The 25,503-nt window shown below is 37.6% G+C and overlaps 1 protein-coding gene across 3 annotated transcripts in view; it reads left to right on the top strand.

Annotated features, from left to right (window-relative positions):
- Fchsd2 (FCH and double SH3 domains 2) overlaps positions 1–25,503 on the top strand; it is a 210,499-nt gene that overhangs the window by 69,515 nt on the left and 115,481 nt on the right. For all 3 annotated transcript variants that reach the window (XM_052714083.1, XM_052714084.1, XM_052714085.1), the window contains one exon: positions 18,934–19,010. In XM_052714083.1, coding sequence (XP_052570043.1) covers positions 18,934–19,010 — 77 coding nt within the window. The remainder of the gene's footprint in view (positions 1–18,933; positions 19,011–25,503) is intronic.

Below are 25,503 nucleotides of genomic sequence, written 5' to 3'. Positions count from 1 at the left end.
AGCATACTGTTAAGCAATAGTATTCACTTGTCAGTGTTGTATTTTTGGGTTTCATGTGTTACATTGATTGTGTCCCTGATGAGAAAGAAACTATTTCACATGTATGAAGAATGTTTTAAAAATAAAACAAAAGAGCAAGTGCTCAAGGGTTTCTAAATCCCTGTTTCTTACTGGCAGTGGAACAGGTATCTAAGAGACGAAATGTGACATTGATTAGAAGGGCTCAGAGTGTTCAGCCAGGGCACCTTGGGGATGAGGATGGGAGAAACTGTTCATGGATTTTGATAAGTGTACATGAAATAAATACACACGTGTGTATGTGTAAGTGTTTATATATCTCATACATACTGAAGTAGTGCCCTTAATGAAAACACTCTGCCTCCAGCAATTAGGGAGGGAGAAAAAAAAAGCCCCAACACAACTCTGCTTGTTTTTCCACATGACTGCTGAACAATTGCAGCTTCTACTAGGAACCCTTCTCCTGTTCCTGGGAAAATACCCAGTCGCTGGCATTTGCATAATCGTCTTTAGGGCTATTGTGGGTGGGTTGGGACTGCTAACCCAGAGCTCTAGACTAGCCACCTGTCTGAATCAAATGAACTCAGCCTTTGTGCACTATTATCTGGTTCTCCCAAGTGTTACTTCTCAGTAATGAATAATTTGGTTAAAATATTATGAAATTGTTATTTAGGAAACATTTCCATTGAACCTAATTTCTTCATTTTAAGGCAAGAGAAATTTCCTTTTCTTCCACTGGCATAGATATGTTTAGCTATGTTCCTCTGCCTTAGTTTTGTAACTACATTTGTGAAATTATCTTCATGATTATTAACTAGGGATGTGATAATTTTAAAAGAAACTTTGAAAATGATTTATGTTCATCCTTCTATAAATTTCAAGTGTTGGCTCATGTTATCTAACAGCAGCCTACTGCACTTATGTGAGGAACTTAAACACCTAAGTAAGGAAAGAAAGAAGAAACATCGGGCCCTAAAATGGTAACGAGTTCATTTTCCTTGGTAAAATTCGTACATGAATTTAGGAGGTTTTTACTTACTAGAGCACATATCGCTAGTAAGAAGTCTCTGTTACTCATTACATTCAGCTTGTGATAAATATAAACATGCACATTGAGTTTACTTTGTTTTACTTCTGTGTGTGTGCACCTATGCATTCAATATAAATGCATGAATATGAAGGCCAGAGGTTGATGTTGGGTGCTTCTCTAGTGTTCTCCATCTTATTGCTTGATGCAGAGTCCCTCATTGACCCTGGGACTCACTGGTTGACCAGACCGGCGATGAGGTCCAGAGATCTGCCTGTTCAGTCTCTTCCCCTCCCAGTGCTGGCTTATCGATGTGTACCACCATGCCTGCTTTTATGTGGGTGCTGGGGATATGTGTGATATATCAATTCAATGTGCAAATTTTCATTCTTTTTTTTTTTTTTTTTTGAGACAGGGCTTCTCTGTGTAGCTTTGGAACCTGTCCTGGAACTCACTCTGTAGCCCAGGCTGGCTTCGAACTCACAGAGATCCACCTGCCTCTGCCTCCCAAGTGCTGGGATTAAAGGCGTGTGCCACCACCGCCCGGCGCAAGTTCTCATTCTTATGTGATAGGCACTTCACAGACTATACCATCTCCCCAGGCTCCCATTCATTTTTTTTCAGTATATGTGACAAACTCTCATATTTCTTATACATAATAACCACTGAATTGAATTTATTGTTAACATCAACTTGTAATTGATAGATTCTGTAATCATATATGACAAGCCTCATTTTGAAATAAGTAAATGATAAATTAATAAACTCCTTTAAAAACAGTTTACCAAATTTTTTGTCTGCTCATGATAGTAATAATTTCTCAGCTTTATTAAGTATTTATTGAATAAGTGAGAGATTGAATACTGCTGAGACATTATCAAATACCTTTAACAGAATGTGCATTAGGTACTTTCTTTATATTCATTATTTGACATGAGAATCAAACAGCTTTTGAAGACATATCAGTATTTATTTTTTTAAAGATTTATTTTTGTTTTTACTTAATGTGTATGTCACATGTGTGTGAATACTCAAGGAGGCTAGAAGAGGGTGTGTCATCTCCCAAAGCTGGAGTCACAGTCCATCGTGAGCCACCAGATGAACTCTGGTCCTTTGGAAGAGCACCATTGGGCTAGAGAGATGGCTTGAGCTTAGGAGCACTGGAAGAGCAGCAAGGGTTTTTAGCCACTGAGCTGTCTTTCCAGCTCCGTTTTATTTTTTTAGTAGACTTAAATTTTAGAGTACCTTTAGGATCATAGTCAAATTGAACAGGATGTACAGAAGAATTCTCAAAATCCCTTGTCTCACATGTACAGTGTTCCCTTCTATTAACATCCTGTACCTGAGTGGTACATTTGCTACCTGTGTGAACCTGTCACATCGTAACTGTTCAGTCTGTGATACACTAGGGTTTACTCTTGGTATTGTACATTCTGTGGATTTTGATAAATATATAATGGCATGCATGTTACATTACAGTGACAGACAATCTGTACTATCATAATAATACTTTTGCTGCCCTTAAAAGTACTGTTGATCCTTCTCTATTCCCCCATCCCTTCAACTATTGATCATTTTATTGTTACCATAGTTTCCCTTTTTCCAGAATGTCATATAATTGGAATTATATAAAATGTAGTCATTTCAGATTATTTTATTTGCTTATTCATTTTATAATTACTGATCTTCCATGTCATTTAATGACTTGTTACCTGGTTTCTTTCTCATGGCAGATAGTTTATTGTCTGCATATTCCATAGTTTATCCTTTTGCCAACTGAAAAGTATTATCCTTATTTTATAGATAATGAAATTAAAGCTGAGATCAAGTTAATGGCCCAGGTTCACATTTAGTATACATACCAACTTTGAGAGTAAACTCTGTAACCTTAATCAGTGGTCTCTAATATAGGGTGCTCATACTTGTTGAATGTGTACAAAGGTGATTATATATATGGATGAGTTTTAGTAGTACCTATGCTGTGGGTTGCTTTTGTATGTTGTGATGTATCACTGTTTTCTTGTGACCAAGTAAAGTTGGTTTATAGATGATATTTTCTAATAAATTAAGTTTTCTTACAACTTAACAGTTTAAAATTATAACTGGGGACATGAAAATTCATATTGAAAGTGGTTCTAATAATGCATGCTCAAGCAAACACAAAGAGCAGAGATAATACTGATTTTAGTAAGTTGGTTATCACCCTAATTATAATGTGAAGACAATAATGCCAGTCAGTCTGTCTTTCTGTCTGTCTGTCTGTCTTTCTGTCTTCCTTCCTCTCCTCTTCTCCCTTGTCTTCTCTCCTCTCTTTCCCTTTCTGGAACTCACCGTGTAGTCTATGTTGGACTTGAAATGGTTTTCTTGCACATAGTAGGCAAATCCTCCACCACTAAGGTATACCCTTGGCCTTTAGTTTTTGATACAGATACAAGGTCTCACTTTGTAGCTCAGAATACCCTTCAAGTAGCTTTGTAGTCCAAGCTGGCCTTGAATTTGAGATCCTCCTGCTCTAGCCTCCAAGTGTTGGGATTACGGATATGCACAAAACATGCTGAGCATGTTTCTGAATTTCTGATGGAGACTTAGGTAATGATGGAAAGAAGTAAGGAAGTGCTTTGGGATTTGGTAAATTAACATTACTTGGTAGAAATTATGTATGCTGCCTGGTCAGTAGAGAAATCAAGCCATATATATATATATACACATACATACATATACATACATACACACACACACATATATACTGGAAAAGGGACATTAAAGTAGGACTTGTGGCATAATGTACATGGGCATTGTCTTTTGCTTAATGAAGGATCATGTTTAAGTGTTAGTTTTTTTTTGGCCTAAGGGAGTTCAGCTAATTAAATTCTGAAGTTTCTTAGAATTTGTTAGTGGTAGGTTGTATTGTATATATGTCAGTTGGGACGCATATTTTTAATTTAGCAGATCTGTGTGAAAAAAACATGATTTGGTGAATCTTTGTTAGAGTAATGTCTATTTTTGGAATGGCTATTTTGCATTAAAATAGAATAAATTATGTTTCCTATTCTTCAGTGTAGAATTTGGTGAAGATTTGAATACAAATGTTAAATACTGTGCTATTCCAGACAACTGTCATTCTCTGTCTGGTGTATAAAAGTATGTTAGCTTTTGTAGAAGGAAATGAGAACTCATGTATGGAATGTAAAATCTAATTGGCAAAATAAGACAGCTATGCATGAAAAGTTATAAAATACACAGTGTAACTTTAAGTCATGTATAATTATTACATGCCATACTCATGGGCTGGAAAATGTTTACCATGAAATTGTAAAGACATAAGTTTGATACTTAGAACTCATTAAAAAGTCAGACATGGCAGTACAGTGGTTGCACACGCTTTTAATCCCAGCACTCAGGAGGCCTAGGTAGGCAGATCTCTGAGTTTAAGGCCAGCCTGGTCTACAGAGTGAGTTCCAGGTCAGCCAGGGCTACACAGAAAAGCCCTGTCTTGAGCCCCCAATGCCACCTCCCAAAAAAAGAAAAGAAAAGAAAAGGAAGAAAGAAAGAAAAAGAGAGGGAAGTCAGGCATGGTAATACGAGCTGTATTTTGAATTTCACCATTGTGGTAGTTTGAATAAGAATGTCCCCCATAGGCTTATATATTTGAATGCTTGATCACCAGGGAGTGGAACTATTTGAAAGGATTACAAGGATTAGGAGGTGTGGCCTTGTTGGAGGAAGTGTGTCACTGGGGGTGTGGGCTTTGAGGTTTCAAAAGTCCATACCAGGCCCAGAGTCTATCTCTCTGTCAATGGATCAGGATATAGAACTCTGAGTTACTTCCCTAGTATCATGTTTACCTGAGTATTGCTGTGCTTCTCACCATGATGATAATGGAATAAGCCTCTGAAACTTTAAGCAAACCCCCAATTAAATGTTTTCTTTTATAAAAGTGTCTTGGTTGTGGTGTCTCTTCACAGCAATAGAACAGTGACTAAGACAGCATTTAAAATGTGTGGGGTTTTCTGTTTTGTTTTAATTATCTTTTTACAACACTTTATTCTTTTGAAATTAAAATATCATTTTTCTTCTTCCTTTTCTTGCCTCCAACCTTTCCTATTTACTCCATTCCTTGCTTTCTCTCAAATTCACGGCCTTTATTTCTTTAATTGTTGCTATATGTAACCCTGAGTATATAAATGCAACTTGCTCAGTTACTTTTTTGTGTATGATTTCAGGACTCATCATGCAGACCAGGCTGACCTCAAACTCAGAGATCCTTCTGCCTCAGCCTCCAGAGTGCTGGGATTATAGGTGTGTGTCATCATTCCTGGCTTAATAAAAAGAGAGGAAAAAGTAATTCTGTGAGCACATTATTCCTGGGGAAGACTTCTTAAGGATTGAAGTTCTAGTTTCTTTTGTGTGGTGGTTAGGTTCTGTTACATGAGTGAATAAATATATAAAAACATACTTGTTCATTGGACTGAGGATTACATCCAAACAGAACTGAAATTTATAGACTTTATTTTGCATTTAATAATAATGAGTTTTCAGTCACATTAATCATAAATATCATTTGTGGCCGGGCGGTGGTGGCGCATGCCTTTAAATCCAGCACTCGGGAGGCAGAGGCAGGCGGATTTCTGTGAGTTCGAGGCCAGGCTGGACTACAGAGTGAGTTCCAAGAAAGGCGCCAAGCTACACAGAGAAACCCTGTCTCGAAAAACCAAAAAAATAAAAAATAAAAAAATCTAATATCATTTGTTAGGTAATTTACTGTATGCTAGGAATTGTTCTGATCATTAGATTTTAGGCTCTTTTATTGTACACATTTTCCAATTGAGTAAACTGAGGCTCAGAGTTGTTAATTACATTATCTTGTCATTTATAAATAGTAGGGCTGAAATTTGAACCCACATTTGTTTCGCTTCACACGATGAATGCCTGGGCTGGCAAGACATCTCATTGGGTAAAGGCACTTGCTGTTCAAACCTGGCACCCTGAGTTTGATTCCACTAACCCATGTGAAATTGGAAGGAGAGAATTGACTCCACAAAGTTGTCCTCTGATTGCTGCATGTGTTCCTCCCCTTCATCGTGTGCCTGTTCGTGTGTGTGTGTGTGTGTGTGTGTGTGTGTGTGTGTGTGTGTGTGTGTGTATTCATACTTGTATATACTAATAAAATTTTTTTAAAAGACCATGTACAATGTTGTGAAATACTGTATTTGTCCTGGGTAGATTATTGTCAGCTTGGCAAAAGTTACAGTTATCTGAGAAGAGGGAACCACAATTGAAACATGCTTCTGTAAGATTGGCCTGTAGGCAAGCCTCTGGAGCATTTTCAAAATTACTGATGGATGTGGGAGGGTCCAGTCCACTGTGGGTGGTGCCACTCCTGGGCTGGCGGTCCTAGGTTGGGTAAGAAAGCAGACTGAGCAAGCCACAGAAAACACAACCAGTAAGTAGCACTCCTCCATGGCCTCTGCATCAGTTTTCCCCCGTCCCCTTCCAGGTTCCTGCCCTGACTTCTAGATAATGCACTACAATCTGTAAGTTAAAATAAGCCCTTTCCTCCTCAAGTTGCTTTTGTTCATGGTGTTTTATCACAGCCATAAAAATCCTAACTAAGACATACTAGGATAGAGATTACAATGTCTGCTCTTTGATTTTATTGATTGTTATATTTTGTTGTTTCTTACCTTATAAACAATTCAAAATTATTTTCTTGGTTCCAATACTTGTATGTTTTTAGTTGTGTTAATTTTTCCCTTTAAAACTCCCTTAGTATTCAACTCTCCCTGGAAGCTTTGAAGATCTTGTGATCTTAGTTCTAGTACTGGCTGACTTTCTTTCCTGTCTATCCTGGTTCACTGTTAGTTTTTAGTCTCCTCATCTAAAAGTGAATATTAGTTTAAATATTTGACTGTTCTTATTTTAACAATGACTTTTTAAAGAATAGTGGACATGTCCAGTACTTACAGTAGCATATAAATTGAAAATGCCCAGGCAATATGTGAATGAAAGCCTTGAGAACATACAAGCCTGCCTTGCTTTGCCTCAGTCTGTGCCTCCCCTCCTCACCCCAACTCATTTAATTGTAGTTAAAAGTTTCTGTCCCTCAAGCCGCTCCCAAGTAATCACACAGAGACTTAATACTAATTATAAATTCTTGGCCAATAGCTCAGGCTTGTTTCTGGATAACTCTTACATTTAAATTAACCCATATTTCTTATCTATGCTTTGCCATGTGACTTGGTACCCTTTTTCAGTTTGGCATGCCCATCTTGTTTCTCTCTGTGTTTGCTTGCAACTCCTCTGACTCTACCCATCTTCTTCCCAGCATTCTCTCTTTGGCTTTCCCCCTAACCTTATCCTGTCCATCTATTGGCCAGTTAGCTTCTTTATTAAACCAATCACTTCTTTATTAAACCAATCACAGTGATGTATATTCACACAGTGTAAAGGAATATTCCACACTTAATTATCTCAGCATCATTGAAGTTGGTCTCTTACTATTTTTATTTTTGAGATAAGGAAATGCAAGATCAAGACAAGTAGATGAACTTAAAGTTCAACTCATGTATGTGTGTCTTTGCTCTTCACCAGTGTGTCAGAGATTCTCAATAATAGCTACTCAGGGTAATTACTTGTCAACTTTGTTAAATTGTCAGCGTCTTATTCCTACTGCAACAGTCTAATCACCAAGTAACATTTACTTCAGGTACGTATGGAGTGACCTTGTAAATTTTGCTTTAAAATTTCTGGTGGTACTTTGTACCCAGAACATTTTCATTTGTAGCGGCCACTGTGGTGCACCCCTGTAATCAGTCCCAGCACTGGTGCTCTAGCAGCAGGAGGATCTTAAGTTTGAGGCCACACTGTCTCTAAAATCCAAGGGCTGGTCAGGTGAGATGGCTCAGGGGGTAAGGGCATTTGCCACTAAGCCTCAGAACCTGCATTTGATCCCTGGGACCCACGTGACAGGGGGAGAGAACCAGCTCTGAGAGTTGTCGTTTCACCTCCACATCTGCACTGTGGTGTACTCCCACGTCAAATAAGTAAGAATGATAATCTGTTTAACACTACAAAGGGCTGGTGATGGAGCAACTACAACTTAAAAAAAAGAGGGACTTTCATTTGTTATTCACTACTGCCTAGTTTGTCAGAATTGACCTGATCTTCAATAAATAAAATGCATACTGTTTTGTGATTCATTTATCAGAGTTGAAAAACAATGAAAAGCTACACTTTCAAAAAGGTTGATGCTTTGGTGACTTTCTCTCTTTACTCTTGAGTTTTGAGATATTATGTTTTATTGATGTGGTTCCTAACTTGAGATGTTTCTGTAAAAGTAGGAACTTTGATCCTTGTTAGTATAAGCTCAGACTTCGACACTTGCTTTTAATATTAATAAAGTATTTTTGTGAGTTGTCATTTGTTTGTATGTTGTAAACTTGAACAATTAGAAATTGCTTCTTCAAGGATAAGTAATATTTAAAAAAAAAAAAACACAAAAAAGACTGCTGCTGGTGGTACACACCTTTAATCCCAGCACTCAGAGACAAGTGGATCTCCATGAGTTTGAGACAGCCTGGTCTATAGAGCGAGTTCCAGGACAGCCAGAGTGGTTACATAGAGAAACCCTGTCTTAAAGCAAACAAAAAAAGATTAGTAATATTTACATTTTTACCAATAAAGTCCAATTAGATATTCTTCTTGACAGTTTCAATGTCTCCTTCTACTCCCAGGCAGGGTCTCACTCTGTATCCCTGGCTGGCCTGAAACACGATATTTAGACTAGGCTTGCCTCAAGAGATTCACTTGCCTTTGCTTCTTGAGTGCTGAGATTTAAAGTAGTTATTCATGTTTATTTTATTTTATTTTATTTTTTGAGACAGGGTCTCTACGAACCATGGCTGTCCTGGAATTCATTATGTGGATTAAGCTAATCTTGAACTCACAGAGATCCACCTGCTTCTGCCTCCAAGTTCTAGGATCTATAGGCATGTGCTACCATAGGCTGGTCTTTCTTTAAAGATGTTTTAAAAATTCAACTTTAACCCTTATGTAAATGCAGTTTAAAATTTTGTAGGAAAAATGGACTCTTTTTTTTTTTTTCGAGACAGGGTTTCTCTGTGTAGCTTTGTGCCTTTCCTGGAACTCGCTTTGTAGACCAGGCTAGTCTCGAACTCACAGAGATTCACCTGCCTCTGCCTCCCAAGTGCTGGGATTAAAGGCGTGTGCCACCCCCGCCCGGCAAATGGACTTTTTTTTTAAAAAGGGTCTTTTAAAATTTTTATTTACTAATAAAATGTCTCTGACGTTTTCATTTCTATTTGCAGTAGTTATATGATAAGTGGTTTTTCTTTAAAACAAGTAACACTAAAATGTTTCTGTGTCATAAGCATTTTCATTATCTTAGATTAATGTGATTTGAGGGTCCTAAAGACTCCTTCACTTGTTAATAAGAACTCAGTGTTAAAAATAGACATTAAGTGACAACTGCTCTGCAAGTGACATTGTTAAAAGAAAAAGCACAGAACTAGGAGAAAATATTTGCAAGAAAATTCTATCAGTAATATGGGAAGAACTCTTAAAACTGAATAATAATCATAATAATCATAATAATAATAAAGTATCCTGTGCTGGCTAGTTTTATGTCAACTTGGCACAAGTTATAGTTGTTTGAGAGGAGGTAGCCTCAGTTGAGTATATATCTCTATGAGAATGTGCTATAAGCAGGCCTATAGAGCATTTTCTTAATTAGTGACTGGTGGAGGAGGGCCTAGCTCATTGTGGGTGGTGCCATTGCTGTCTGGTGGTCCTGGGTTCTATAAGATTGCAGACTGAGCAAGCCATGAGGATCCAGCCAGTCAGTAGTACTCCTCCATGGCCTCTGCATCAGCTTCTGTCTCCAGGTTCCTGCCTGCTTGAGTTCTTGTCCTCACACTTCTTTTGATGATAAACTGTCATGTGGAACTGTGAATGAAATAAACCTTTTCCCCCAAGTTGTCTTTAGTTAAAGTGTTACATCAAAGCAATAGTAACCCTAACTAAGGCACATCCTATCTTAAAAGTGGGCAAAAGACTGGAACAAACACCTCTGCCAAAAAAGAAATTAAAGATGGCAGATGAGCAAGCAAAGATGCTCCAGCATTGTGTCACTAGGAAATTACTAATGAGACAGTTGCATTCCCAAATTGTGAGAATGCCAAATACTGCCTAGGGTGTGGAGAGATAGGGGTGCTTTGTTGCCAGTAGGAATACAAGATGGTACTGCCACTTTGGAAGCAAAACTTTGTTATATGATCAGCAGTTATTAACCTTTACATTTAAGCCAAATGTGTTGAAAACATATATTCACACAAAAATCTTGCAATGAATGTTTATACCCTTTTTGTTTATAATTTCCAAAATTTATAAACAGCCTAGGCATCCTTCCATAGGTGAATGGATAAGGAAACTGTGGTAAATCCAACAATGAGCAGTTAAGCCACTGAAAGACATGGAGGAATTATATAATCATATTATCAAGTGAAAAATCCTAATAGGGAAAAAAACCCTGTATGCTATGTGATTACAAATACACGCTGATAAGGCAAAATTATATAGATAGTAAGGTCAGAGGTTGGAAGTGATTATGGGGATGAGGCAGGAATGGGGGCACCAGCAGGTTTTAGAGTAGTGAAACTAACAAAGTAGTGGTAGATACATGATGTTGTCCATTCGTCAAAACTAATAGAATGGTGTTTCTTAAATAGTAGATAGTAATGCAAGCCATGAACAGTTAGTTAACAGTGTGCTAATATTTCATTAATTGTAACAAACGCATCATACTAAAGAAAAATTTTAATAATAAAAACTGGTATGAACAGCTGAGTGGGAACCTTGTACTTCCTGTTCAATTTCTTTGCTCTGAAAAATAAAGGCTACTTTTTTGTTTTGTTTTGGACAGGGTTTCTCCATGTAGTTTTGGTGTCTGTCCTGGATCTCACTCTGTAGACTAGATTGGCCTCATACTCACAGAGATAGGCCTGGCTCTGTCTCCCAAGTGCTGGGATTAAAGGTGTGCGCCACCACCACCCGGCCTAGGCTACTAATTTTATAGTGTATATGTACAGTTGTTCACCAAAGTGAGGAATGAATTAGCTCATCAATTATTTACTGAGCAGAGATTGTGAACTATGCCAGGTTTTTATAGTTCCTTTCTTTAAAGAACTCATTTACAGCTATCAATCAAAATGTATAGTGATTTGAAATAGCATGTGTGATTTTTATCTGATTGAATTGAGTAGTCTGGAAGTATTACAAACGTTGTAAAATGACCTGGATTTGAGCATTATACTTAACTAGCTGGGTGATCTTAGGTAAATTAACTTTTAAAAAATTCTGTTTACTACATTAGATGATGTTTATAAAAGTTCACAAAGAAGTGTGAACATCTCAAAATGAGCAAACTCTCAGATATCAGCTCCAGTGATCAGTTGTGTATGTGTCCATCCAGTAAGGAAGAGGAAAGAAGAATGGCTCTCCTTTGCTTTAACTATTCAGACACTTTTGAGTTATTTCTCCTGAATTTCTATCTCTGTTCCCAGATGGCTGTGGTGAGGCACACGAGATACCATTTGCTTGCTGATTAAATACATTCCAGCTTCTGCTTTCGAGAAGGAACTGCTTTTACAGCTGTCTTTGACATCAGTGGGTAGCTCAGTCATGCTGACTAGTGTAATACTTTTTATTGCTTGAAAACAACAGAAACCAAATCATTTCTCCCCCAATAAAAACCTTGTGACAGGGCCTTTTAAATAGTTACCTGCTACTCTTTACCCTGAAAATAGGATGTTAAATTTAGGAGACATTTTAAGTGATACTGTTTTGAGGATGTTTGCTGATTTTTTTTTTTTTTTTTTTTTTTTTTTTTTTTTGGTTTTTCGAGACAGGGTTTCTCTGTGTAGCTTTGCGCCTTTCCTGGAACTCACTTGGTAGCCCAGGCTGGCTTTGAACTCACAGAGATCCGCCTGGCTCTGCCTCCCGAGTGCTGGGATTAAAGGCGTGCGCCACCACCGCCCGGCTTGTTTGCTGATTTTTAACATTCTGAAAAAGCTAAAATTTTGGACATTTTATTCTAAAAGTTTCGAAGCTATAGTTTGTGTTTTTCCAATTGATAATTTTTTTTTCCCTGATGCTAAGGTTAGAACCTAGGACCTCAGGCATTCTAGGCAAGTGCTAATCCTAGTTTTGGTAATGTTATAATAAACTGGGTCCTAGACCACATAAAACTGGGCATGATAGCATATGCGTATAATCCCAACATGTGGAGGCGGGAGGAGTTCAAGGTCATCATTGGCTCTGTGGTGAATTTGAGGCCAGCCTGGGCTACATGGGACCTGTCTTAGTTACTGTTTCGTTGCTGTGAAGAGACACCATGACCAAGACAGTGTAAAAGTAACAGTATAATTGAGGGCTTGCTTGCAGTTCCAGATCGTCATGGCAGGGAGCAAAGCTGTAGGCAGGCAGACATGATGCCAGAGCTGTACTTGGAGCTCACATCTGATCTGTAAGTTGCGGAGAGGGGGAGGTGGGTAGGGGGAGGGGGGAGAAAATTGGGCCTAGCATAGGCTTTTGAAATGTGTTAGCCCACCCCCAGTGACACATGTACCTCTTCCAACAAGGCCACACTTCCTAATCCTTCCTAAACAGTCCACCAGCTGGGAACAAGCCTGTAGGGGCCATTCTCATTCAAACCACCATGGCACCCTCTCTTAAAAACAGGAAAGAAAAGAATAAGACAAAAATTCTGTTGTACCCATTGAGCTATCTTAAACTACTTAAAAATACTGGAACTGTGTTACATTCCATTTGGGTTTTTACTTGGTACCAGTAAATCTGTACATGCCCATCTATATAAACTGAAGATAAATACTCTCTAATAGCATTCTATAATCTTTTCATTGGTTGAAAAGAACATTAAAACAGACAAACAAAAAACCCAAAGTAACAAGTCTTTGATGTGGAAAATTCAGAAATCCTATAATAAGGCCCCAAAGCTATTTCTTTTAGAGCAGTTTTGAATTTACTAGAAAAAATACAAAGGTAATATAGGTATCTTCCCCAGATTTCTGTATTATATGTTAGCATTATTATGATACATTTCTCACAATCAACATTGGTGCATTACCACAAATAAAGACTTTGCACAGTTAGATAACACCAGTTCCCCCCCCCCCATATCCTTTGCGTCTATCAACATTACATTTAGTTCTTGGTCTCTTTATTGATCTGTGACAATGTTTCATTTATATATATATATATTTATGCTGTGTTGGTGCTGGGAATCAAACCTAGGTCCTGTGGAAGACCAATCAATGCTCTTAACCACTGAACCATCTCTCTAGCCCCAAATTACTGAATTTTTCTAATGGGAAGCTTGTTGACTCCTGGACCCTGTTGACATGTCTCCTCTGGGGTGTGTGTGTGTGTGTGTGTGTGTGTGTGTGTGTGTGTGTGTGTGTGTGTGTCCCCTTGCCTTATGGCACTATAAGATGGGTCAGGAGCACCTGGTATATTTCCTACCCTAGCTCTAGAAGTCAGCCTTTTTGTAAGGAACCCTGATTCTTGGAAAAATGTATTAGAAACCAAGATCTTGTCACTGAACATATAGTTACTGCTTTGCTGTCATTGCTTCTAGGACTTTTCAGTGGACAGAGCTAGGAAACATGCTTTTTACTACTCACGTATGTGCATCTATCTATGTAATTATTTTTTTGCTTCTCACATATTGTACATCTATCTTTGTAATTATTTTATGTATATTTTGATTTAGATCCCTCCTACTCTTAATTTATCCCCCTAAGTTACTTGTCCATATTCCTCTCTTGTTTATTATAACTTCCTCTTTCCAATATTGGGTAACATGGCTTCTATCATCTGTGTTCTGTGTATTTGTTTAATTCTGGTATCTGTATAACACATTGCAGAATTGTAAAAATACTGCTTTAAAACTGAGCAAAACTTTATCAAATAGGGTAGTGTCTGTGTATGTTTTTCCTTTTGTCTTTTGTATAATTTCTAGTAGGAATATTGTTCTCCAAAATCATTTGAATTGGTTTGTAAAAATATTGTTTTAAAGAGTTATAGATTTTTTGCCTGTCATTTGTCTATACTTACTGGTGAACTTACATCTATTTTAGTAATGTATTTAAATTCAATTGTTATTGTCTTTAAAAAAAAAAACAACAAGCATTTCAAACCTTTCCTTAAAAAGAGTGGGATTAGGGTTGCTGTTGTGGTGCACACCTTTAATCCCAGCACTCAGGCAGAGGCAGGCTAATCTCTGTATGTTCGAGCTCAGCCTGGTCCACAGAGAGTTCCAGGCTATCCAGGGCTACACAGTGAGACCCTGCTTTTAAAAACAAAAAATTGAAAAAGAATGTGGGCTAGAGAGATGGCTTAGTAGTTAAGAACATTTGTTGCTCTTACAGAGGATCTGGGTTCAGTTCCTAGAACTCACAAAAGTAAATAAATTTAAAAGAGAGGGATAAAGCTCTTTGTTACTATTAAAATGATGTGAGAGTGTGGTAAAAGCTGTCATCACACCTTCCATCCAGCTTATGCAATGTACTTACTTTTAAAATATCATTTATGTAACATTGGGAATTTTGTGATATGAAGGCATAGCATACAAAGAATGTTGTCTTTCCCAGTACTCCCCCCCCTCCATCCTCCCCCACACCTGATCCTTCCTGTTCTCATGCCTACCCACCATCCAGACCCCCCACCCCCGCTGTCCACCTATGATGTCTAGTCTGTTTCCCCTTCACAGTGTCCCCCCTTGAGTCTTCCTTGTTATGTAACGTCTTTGGGTCTGTGGATTGTAGTATGGTTATCCTTTTACTTTATGGCTAATATTCACTTATGAGTAAGTATATACCATGCTTGTCTTTCTGGGTCTGGGTTACCCACTCAGGATGGTCTTTTCTAGTTCCATCCATTTGTCAGCAAATTTCATGATTTTATTGTTTTTAACAGATGAGTAATACTCCATTGTGTAAATGTACCACATTTTCTTTATCCATTCTTTGGGTCCAGCTTAAGACCCATACCATGAGAGGCCCACTTCTGACACTGCCTGGAAGGCCAGGACCAGAGGCTAAACAGCCCAGAGACCTAGGATGGAACCAAACATGACTGGGGAAAAAAAAAAATCAGTGAAATGAATTTTAATGATCTTCTGCTATGCTCAAAGATCATTGCCTAGCACAGTTGTCATGAGAGAGACTTCACCTAGCAATTGATGGAAACAGGTGCATAGACCCACAACCAAACATTAGGCATACCTTAGGGAATCCTGTGGAAGAGGGGACAGAAAGATTATGGGAGCCAGAGGGACCAATAACACCAAAAGAAAACCCTCAGAATCAACTAACCTGGGCTCATAGGGGCTCCCAGAGACTGAACTACCAACCAAAGGGCTTGCATAGGGCTGACCTAGGCCCTTTGCACATCTGTTACAGTAGTGTAGCTTTGTCTTCTTGTGGGAACCATAACAGAGGGAGCTGGGGTGTCTCTGACTCCGTTACTTGCTTTTGGGACCCTTTCCTTATACCACATTGCCTCATCCAGCATTAATAGGAAAGGAGGTGCCTAGTCTCACTGCAACTTGATATGCCGTGGCTGGCCTACCCTTTTCTGAAAAGAAAAGAGGAGGAATGGATAAGGGGGGAGGCTGGGGGGAGGGACTGGAAGGAGAGGATGGAGGGGAAACTGTGATGGGGCTGGGAAAAATTAATATTTATAAAAAAATAAAAAATGTTTCCTAATATTTAAAAAAGCTGCCTAATGCCAATCTAGTAAAATTTAAGTTTTAATTTTACTCTGTGCTGTGGAAAGAATTGCTACATGCAAAATGGCTCTGGGAGAAGCCAGAAGCACATCCCTGCTCAGCTTGCTGGCTTGAATGGGTCAAAGGTTAAACCATCAGTCCATTTCCCAATGTCTTCTTAACAGTGGCTTTCTTTGTATTTTTTCACTTGTTAGGGAAATACAGCAAGTGTTATTGAATGGTAAAACAAAGCAAGTCTTATATCAGACACTGACAGCTTTTAAAAAAGTTGGAATAGGATGTCATTGGATGTTCCAAAGGCAGTCTGATAGTTCCACATTTTTATGGAAGTCACTCCTTCAGTGTGAATTATATTGCTAGTCAAAGGAACTTTTTATATCTGGTGTTCAAGTCAATGTAAATAAATATATGCCTAGTGGACCAGTTTTAGAGAGTAATACTACTCCCATGGGCCAGGGGAGTGACTGAAGAAAAATCTTTTAAAGATAGCCAACTATAACTTTATTTTCCTTAGCAAACTAATTCGTGTGGATAATTTTCTTTGTAAACAGACCATTCATCTATCTGATACAGTTTTAAGCATAATTTAGAAAGTGAACTAGTTAATAAGTATATAAAATGCCCTCAGAGGCATGAAATGTTATTTAGGACCTTATTGATAATGGCCATGGAGCATTTCTGAGTATCTATGCAGATTAGATCTTGAACAGCTGCATAGAGCACATAGAAGTCATGATTCCTGTCTCTGTGAACTAACTTGAATACAGTCTTTCATCTAGAGATCTCACTGTTTGTCCAGTTTATGAATCCCTCAACTCCTCTATGAAAGGTCCATTCAGTTTAATACAGTTCAGCTTTGTGGTTTAGAGCTCTAGAAACTGCTTTTGTTTTAGAATACACAAAAAGTTAACAAATTAATGTGACAATTTTTTAGAATTAGATAAAATCTACTTTAAAGGATGTCTTTTAATAAAACTTTTGAGAACTTTGAATTCTAGTTCAAATTTAACTTGTTATTTTGATTCTGGCCTGGAACTGCCTGTGTAGACCAGGCTACTCTCAAACTTGTGGCGATTCTTCTTACCTCTGTTTCCCAAGTACTGGGATTACAGGCATGTGCCACCATGCCTGGCCTGAATTTAACTGTCTGTGAACTATATCACCTTAAGAAAAATCTGAATATTATAAAGTTTCCCCGTTTTTGTGGTTTTAACAGTTAGGTCTTACAGCATTAAGAAAAAGTGTGACAGTTCTTGTTAAACAGCTTATTTCTTCTGCATACACTTAAAGAGTGCTCTCTTTCTGTCCTTTTCCTTCTCTCAAGAGGCTCATTTCTTAGACTGTGTTCTATGTGAAGTATTCTGCAAACACTTTAGAGTTAATTAAGCTGAAAATCAAATCATGATCATATAATTTCTATGTCATATCATCTGTTCCATATTTGGTATTTATATTACTTTTTTTCCCCTCTAGTAACTTGCATGTTGCTTGGCATTTTATGTTGTATGCCTCTTATTTCTTTCTACAGATAGTGAGCTCTTTTAATTCAGGGATCTTGACTTAGTTCAACTTTTACAAAAATTAATATGCAATAAGAAATAGGTATGAAATAAATTTCAGGGGATTCTTTTCATTGCTTCAGAACACAAACATAATCGCTTTGGAACACAAACATAATCTCAGTCATGACAGTAGACAAATTTGACTAATTTTACTGAGGAATTTATTTGTAGTTAAAACTTACTGTTGTAGTATCATTTTTTCATATGTAAAAATTAAGGACCATAGAAATTTTGATCCAACCATTTCAAATCTACAATGACAAAACACAAAAAATTGGTATACATTAGGATCAGAGTAATATGGATGAAATTTATTCATGCAGTCAGTGGATATTTTAGCATCAACTAAATGCTAACCACTCTTAATAGCTGCGGATAAAGTACTTTATTAATAAAAATAAATAAATAAACATGATCCCTACCTAATGGAACTTATAGTTAATAAACAGAAAAAAATTTAAACGAGATAGTAACAGGATATTAGGATTATGAATAAATAGGATTATGTGACAGAGCAACTGAATGGAGGTATAGACAGTGGTTAAAGAGACAGAAAAAAGATAAGGACACACCTAACTTATGCACTCTAAGTAGTTTCTCAAGAGTCCATGGAAAACTAACCTATTTTGGGTCTAGGCCAGGAACTGGAAAAGAAAACAAAGAGTAAGTCACAGTCTGTTGGGGTCATGATAATGCAGCCAGTTTGGAGGACCTCCTACAGACCATATATGTGACTGCGATTAATTAGAACACATCCATTATGTAAAATATGAGTTTATAATGGGCCAGAACTGAACAATCAAATATCCTGTTTTTCCCTTAAGAACTGTTTCTCAGGAGAACTAAATAGTTCAGAAAGATAGTTTATTCATGTAGAATTCCAACCTGTAAATAAAGAATAACAAATTATTTCAATAGAATGAAATGAAATACCTGTGCATTAAAATTGTTCATGTTTTTCTGCTTATACTTATGAGTGTTTTATTTAGGAAATAAAAGAGTCTTTAAAAGAAATGGAAGTAAGAATTTGGCAGGTATGATTGTGAGATGGTAGGAAGATATTTCATGTTATGGAAACAACATAAACAAGGTACAGAAGTGAGAAAAATACTGTTATATAGCCAATGATGACTTACCAATTGGGTTCCCCAGAGTACAAGTGATGTTAAGTGGAAGTACTGGAAATTGTAGTTAAGATGAGTTCTCAGAATACATAGTACCTGGAAATAGTGAAACCCAACTATTGCCAAGTTCAGGAAGAACTTATGATTCAAAGGAGCTTTAGTTCTTGCTATGCACTGGATGATATATGGGTAGATACATTTTCCTCTTCTGGTATACAAGAGTTTGGCTGCTGGAATTTAGAAATGTGGTCCATGCCTCAGCCAAATTACAGTGGGATCCTGAGATGCCAGCTGTGTGGTCAGTTAAATAGTTTGGTGATATAAAATGGATATCCCTTAAGTCCCACTTTTCTCATCTTTATATATTTTTAACAGGGTATCCAGAAGTTGGCTAGTCAATATCTGAAGAGAGATTGGCCTGGAATAAAAAGTGATGATCGGAATGATTACAGGTAACTTTCTCTGTCTCTGTCTCTGTCTCTGTCTGTCTGTCTGTCTGTCTGTCTGTCTGTCTCTCTCTCTCTCTCTCTCTCTCTCTCTCTCTCTGTGTGTGGTCTCAGAGGTCAACCTCAGATGTCATTTCTCTGATACTATCAACTTATTTTTAATATAGTGTCTTTTACTGGGCCCTGGAGTTTGCCAGTTAGGCTAGGTTGTTTGGCAAGCAAGCCCTAGGGAACATCTTTTCTCCACCTTCCCAGTGCTGGCATAATAAGCACATGCCATTATACCCAGTTTTTTAATGTAGGTACTGGGAATTGAACTCAGTCCTCATGCTTGAATGGCATTTACTTTGTACAGACTGAGTCATGACTCTAGTTCCTTTCTTTTTTTTTAAATGGTTTTACTCAGAGGCCTATTATGGTTAGATAATGTAACACTCCAGTTTTTAAAAGTATTACTTCTTTCTTTGCCTATGTTTTTAAAGACAATTATTTTAAAATTTATATTCCATAACATATGAATAAGCTTTGTGAATTAAATTAGTTCAACACATCTTAATCAAAAATTATATTAATTAATCAGTACCCACATATGGAATTGAAAGAACAGAGAAACAGATTGTTTTCTTTTTTTTGTTTTTTCGAGACAGGGTTTCTCTGTATAGCTTTTGAAGCCTATCCTGGAACTCGCTCTGTAGACCAGGCTGGCCTCAAACTCACAGAAATCCACCTGCCTCTGCCTCCCAAGTGCTGGGATTAAAGCCGTGTGCCACCACCACCTGGCTAGGTTGTTTTCTTATGAATCTATGATATTAGAACATTGTTGCAATAGTAATGAAACAAGATTACACTGCTATCATGCTCATCAACTTGTTTAAAGTAAATCTTAAATTTTGAAAGTTGAGATCTTTGTAAAAGAGTTTTTAAATAATGAGCGAGAAGTACTTTTATGTAATGGGATACTTAATTAGAAATGTATATATATATATAAGAGGGTGTGGAAAAGCTTACCAGTTCATGTCCACATGAAACTTTTAAAGAAGGTCAGTGACAGCAAGTCCTCAGTAACCTACCAGTATCTTGTGATTTGTTTAGACTTTGATGCCTTGTAGGGCATCAGAATTTGAAAATATTTATTGGTTTTTGTGCTTAGAGATAGCCTTAGTTTGGGAGGTAGACAAGTCAACTCAGCATTTACCATCTTTTTGGAATTAATTCCAACAAACAGTAGTAAAAAAACAAATTGAGTAGTTAAGACCTTGGTATGAAGTGTCCAATTTAAAGCCTGAGTCAGAAAGCATGCAACTGAAATGTCGGTGAAGACTGACATTATCACAGCATTTCTTAAGAATGGGGCTAGAGCCGGACAGTGGTGGAGCACAACTTTAATACCAGTATGATCTCTGTGAATTCGAGGCCAGCCTGGTGTATAGCAAATTCCAAGACAGCCAGAACTATTAGGCAGAGAAACCCTGTCTTGAACTGCCACCTTTCAAAGAATGGGGCTAGAAAATGGAATATTAGAAGAAATCCCAAAAGTTATTCACATTGGCAGACTTCAACTTCTGTAGCTACAAAATAATAGATGCTATAATTTTAATATTAAAGTAAAATAGGAAATAAAAACAAAGATTTTCCTATGAACTTACCAGTATGTAAACAATTCAGCTGAAGGGAAAGAGATAGGAGGATCAAATTCTAAATAGAAGAAATAAGTAAAATAAAGCCCAGTGGTTAGTAAACAGGCTCTATGTTACTGATGTGAATCAGCCCTCCAGAAGAGACTTCATTGCTGATACAGGATTGCAAGTGATGGATGAGGTGTATTCTAGTTTGTTTGAAATTCAGGAGTAGGTTATTAAAGAAAAAAGAGTAATAGCTATGCTCCCAGGCAGCTTATAAAACCTAATTGTAAGAGGTGTTTTAACCCAACAGTTACCGAATATTTACTAAATGCCAACACTTTTGTAAGTACTTTATTCATGTTTGTGATTCTTAAAACAACCCAGCGAGGAAAATATAATTATCCTTATTTTATATAGTAAGTTAGCTGTTAAAGTAGACTTTAGGATTAGAGACCTGAAAGATAACGGTGTCTGTTTTTCAGGAGCTTACAGAAAGTAGCCACTATAAAAAGTTGCCAGATTGGGAAGTAGTAGAGGTGCATATGACAGAAAAATCTCCGCTTACGTAGCACTTAGTATTAAGGAGTGTGCAAGACTTTGCCAGGCAGACAGCTTGGTGAAAGGAATCTGAGCAGAAGTAACATCTTGAAGGTGTGGAGCATATGAAAAAACGTATTGGGTAGCAGTAAAAGTTCAGCATGGCTGGTGTGAAATGCATAGGTTGGAGGGTAAGCAGGGCAGTGGGTGTGGAGAATATATAAGTAAGCATCATAAAGGGCTTTGATGATCATGCCTAGGATTTATATTTTTATTCAGAAGGTAACAGAGGCATTGAAGAATTAATCAGTAGAGAAGCCCATGACTAACTCCACAGTCATAGTTCAAGGTAGAGTAGAGTAGCACAAAAATGTCCAAAGTATAAAACTTCATAATTCCTCATTTATCTTCATTTGAACCATGATAATTATAGTAAAAAATGAGATTGTGGGGGAGATTTCAGAGGTTTCTAAGAGTGAAGCCAGAGGACTTACACTTGATTTGGTTTTGGGGTTTGTGATATTTATTCTGAGGCAAAGTATAGACAGCTTCCTCTGTATCTAAAATAGTTCTTGGCACAGAAGACACTTGATAAATATTTACTGACCGACTAAAAAAAAGTGGGAAGGGAGGGAGGATTATACAGTGACCCCCAGGAGGTTTTCTTTTCAGTCTTTCATATTATTTTATTTTCTTCCTTTAATCTAGTAATATGATACCCAATTTTTGTCATAACTGGTAGGTCTGTAAACACACTTACCCAATTTACAGGCGAGGAAGATGCTGCTTCTTGAAATAGTCCCACCATGGAGCCCAAGTCATCCAGCCCAAGTCACTCCCTCACCTGACTTCATCTTCACTCTATTCTGTGGCCACTTCACTGAAATACTCCAAACTTGACCTTTGCATGGCTTCCATGATTTTGCCATGTTTTTCATGCAGAATATGTCTGACCTTACTGCATTTGCACCACCTTTGGGCTCTGAGCCTGTTGGCGAGCACTGGTACTCCCAGGGCCTGTACCGTCTTTCCTCCCTTTCCCAAAGCCGCTTTCAGCAGCATCTTCTAAGCTTGCTCTTGAGCTCCCAACTGTTCTGGTGGTAGCAAAAGGTCTACTCCCACAAAATTTAACTTAGGCAGTTTGAGAGGATGGTGAAGGTATTCTGGAGAAGACAATAGCGAGATCAGAATTGAGGGTAAGAATGGCAATTGCCAATTTAAGAAACAGTTGCTTTTATTCAGGGGGATTATAATACAATTATATCATTTCTTTCCTTCCCTTTCATCTCTCCGAACCTTTCCATATGCCCTTCCATTATCTCTTTCAAATTCATGGCTTTTTAAAATTAATTATTGCTACATATGTATGTGTAAATACATACATATACTCCTAAATACATAAATACATCTGGTTCAGAAGTATAATGTTACTTTATGGTTATTTTCAGGGATGATCATTTGTTATTGGATAACCAGTTGGTGTGCTCTTCCCTGGGGAAGATTATTTTTATTACTCTCAGCATGCCTTAGTTGTCTGAAATTCTTTGTAGGATTGAGGTATCATGGGCTTTCCCTCCATCCACTTGTCTCTTGGTATTGTCCTTGTTCAGCTCATGTTTAGACAGTCATGTTGGTGAGACTTTATGGTGTAGCTTCTAACATTCTTAGGAGACATAATCTCACAGAAAACTCCATGATCTTATCTTTTAAAAATCTTCTGCCCCCTCTTCTGAGCCTTAGATGTCTGAGTGTCTTATAGAGGTATCTGTTGAGAATGAAATTGGCAATTTTTATTTATTTATTTGAAGCTTATTTGGTTTTAGTAATTTCAGTTTCCTGTTTAATTTAGTTAATTTATAGTTGGGTTTAGTTTAAAAATTCTTATCAAAGTAATATATGTTTATTATTAGTTAAATAGTTTAGAAGAGTATAAACAGTACAAAGTCTAGCCTCTTCTTTCCCAGGTATCACCCACTCACATTCTATTCCCTGGAGCAATTGCTGTAAGAGGCACGTGGTCTCTTCTTTTACCTTTTTGTCTCTTATGTGATTTATTCATGACCATAATATTTATAGCTTTGTTCTTTTTAACAGGACTAGAGTTACTGTATACATATGTTCCTATAAATGTCTCTCTGCCAGTAAATGTGCATATGCCTACACACATGCACAAAATCTACTTTAGACAGCCATTCACAGCAGTGTTCATTCTTTTTAATGGTTGTTTTAATGTCAGAGTATGGATGACTTGTGTCTGTTATTCGTTTCCCTGTTGGTAGTCAATTTCTATTATAAATAATGCTATAGTGAATAAATCTCCTATGCTTACAAATATATCTTTGTATACTGTGAAAGTGTGACTATATCTGTGGGGTAAACTCTCAGAGAAGGAAATTCTGGGTAAAGGTTTAGTACATTCAAAATGGTGATATTAGAAATTGTCTACCATAAATCTTTATTGACATATTTCTTCAAATGATATTTAAAATTACTCTTTTCTATTAATCAAATTATACATTATTATTAGCATGCCTGAATGGTCCTTTATTTTCATTTGCCAGTCTGATGATGTATGTATGTACCATTTGCTAGACTTTGTAAGACTATCTCTGGGGGTGTTTTTTGTAATCTTTGCAGGTAGGTTTTCTATGTTTTCACTATCAGTACTCCTCAAAGTTCCCTCCTTAGCTTTCTGGATATTTCCCTCACCAATCCTGGTTTTAAATATTTTTTGTAGGGGCTGGAGAGATGGCTTAGTGGTTATAAGCACTGGCTGTTCTTCCAGTGGTACTGGGTTCAATTTCTGGCTCCCATGTCAGTTCACAGCCGCCTACAATGGAAGTCCCTTGGGATCCAATGCCGTCTTCTGATGTGCAGACAGACATGCAGACTAAACACCCATATAAAATAAATAATTATTGTCTGTAAACCGGCACTAACATTTTTTATTAGAAAATATGTTTCAGCCTAGAAAACAAAAACTCAGATATCTTTCACATCTAGATTTCATCTTCTCGTTTTTGGAATGTTAAGTAGCTGCTCCTCTGCCCGTGATTGCTCCCTTTCACGACTCCATTTTCTACAGTGCAATGAACTGTCTTTACCTTTCATCATGACTGTCTTCCTGTCTTTGTAAAACAGGCCTTCCACTACTCAGCTGCTTAAAAATCTTTTGTTTCCATCCTTGCCAGCAGAAGGAATTTAAATTTCTGTTTACCATATTCAAAGCCATGAAGAGACCTGATTGCAAATTACCTGTGTCTTATCTGCAGCAGCTTTCCCTTTTGTCTAACCCTGGAATGCCTTAGCTTCAGTTTTGTTGCAGTTCTTTTTTTTTATATTAACATAATTTTTTATTGATTCTTTGGGAATTTCACATCATGCACCCCCGCCCCCAATCTCACTCATCTTCCAGTTCCCTCGTATCCACCCTTCACCCTTTAGTGTCCCCCCCCCCAAGAAAAGCGAAAAAAGAAATAATAAAAATAAGATAAAAATAAAAATTACAAATAAGAATATTAGTTAAAAAACAAAACCACTTTGCTCTTATTGCCTTATCATTTGTCTTAGTGGCATTGGAAGCTGCTGTGTGTCATGCAGTATACGCTTTTGTCCAAACAGCTTTACTTGCAAATGTTCATTGTGTAGTGTGTTGTTGGTCAGGTTCACTGTCAATACTGGACCCTTACAGAAACTCCTCTCAGATACCCTGCTGTTGCCCTGAGTCGTGGAGACCCTATGGCTGTGGTTCCATAAGGCCAGTCCTTTGCTGTACTCCAGCATGCTACAGATGGGGTAGATGTTGGGGAGGGCCAACTCAAAGCCCTGGATGTGTCTGGGTGGTCGCTGAGTTGGTAGTCCAGGTTGCACGTTGTCTTCTCTCCTCCTTTCAGGAATATTAATGAGCGGGCTTCTAAGAGATAACAACCAAACATGACAAAATAAAATATAATAAGATAAAGCAAAAACTTTCTTATCAAAGTTGGACATGGCAACCCATCAGGAGTAAGAGTCCCAAGAGCCAGGTACAAGAGTCAGAGACATGCTCATTCTCACAGTTAGGAGTCCCTTAAAAAACTAAGCTAACAGCTATAATGTATATACAGAGGACCTGGTTGCAGACCTGTGTAGAACCTGTGCTTGCTACTTCATCAGTCTCTGAGTTTTTTATGCGTGTTGCTTAGTTTTTCCAGAGGACCTTGTTCTCCTGGTGTCCTCTATCCCCTCTGGCTCTTGTAATCTTTTTCCCTCCTCTTCTGTGCAGTTCCCTGAGCTCTGAGGTGAGGGATTTGATGGAACTCTCCCATTTAGATTCTCTCTCTACATAATGTCTGCCTGTG

This window comes from Peromyscus californicus, unplaced genomic scaffold (genome assembly GCF_007827085.1).
Source record: "Peromyscus californicus insignis strain IS unplaced genomic scaffold, ASM782708v3 Scaffold_4__1_contigs__length_199733344, whole genome shotgun sequence".
Lineage (NCBI taxonomy): Eukaryota > Metazoa > Chordata > Mammalia > Rodentia > Cricetidae > Peromyscus > Peromyscus californicus.
Note: the sequence above shows the minus strand (reverse complement) of the source record. Positions and strands in the feature narration are given on the sequence as shown.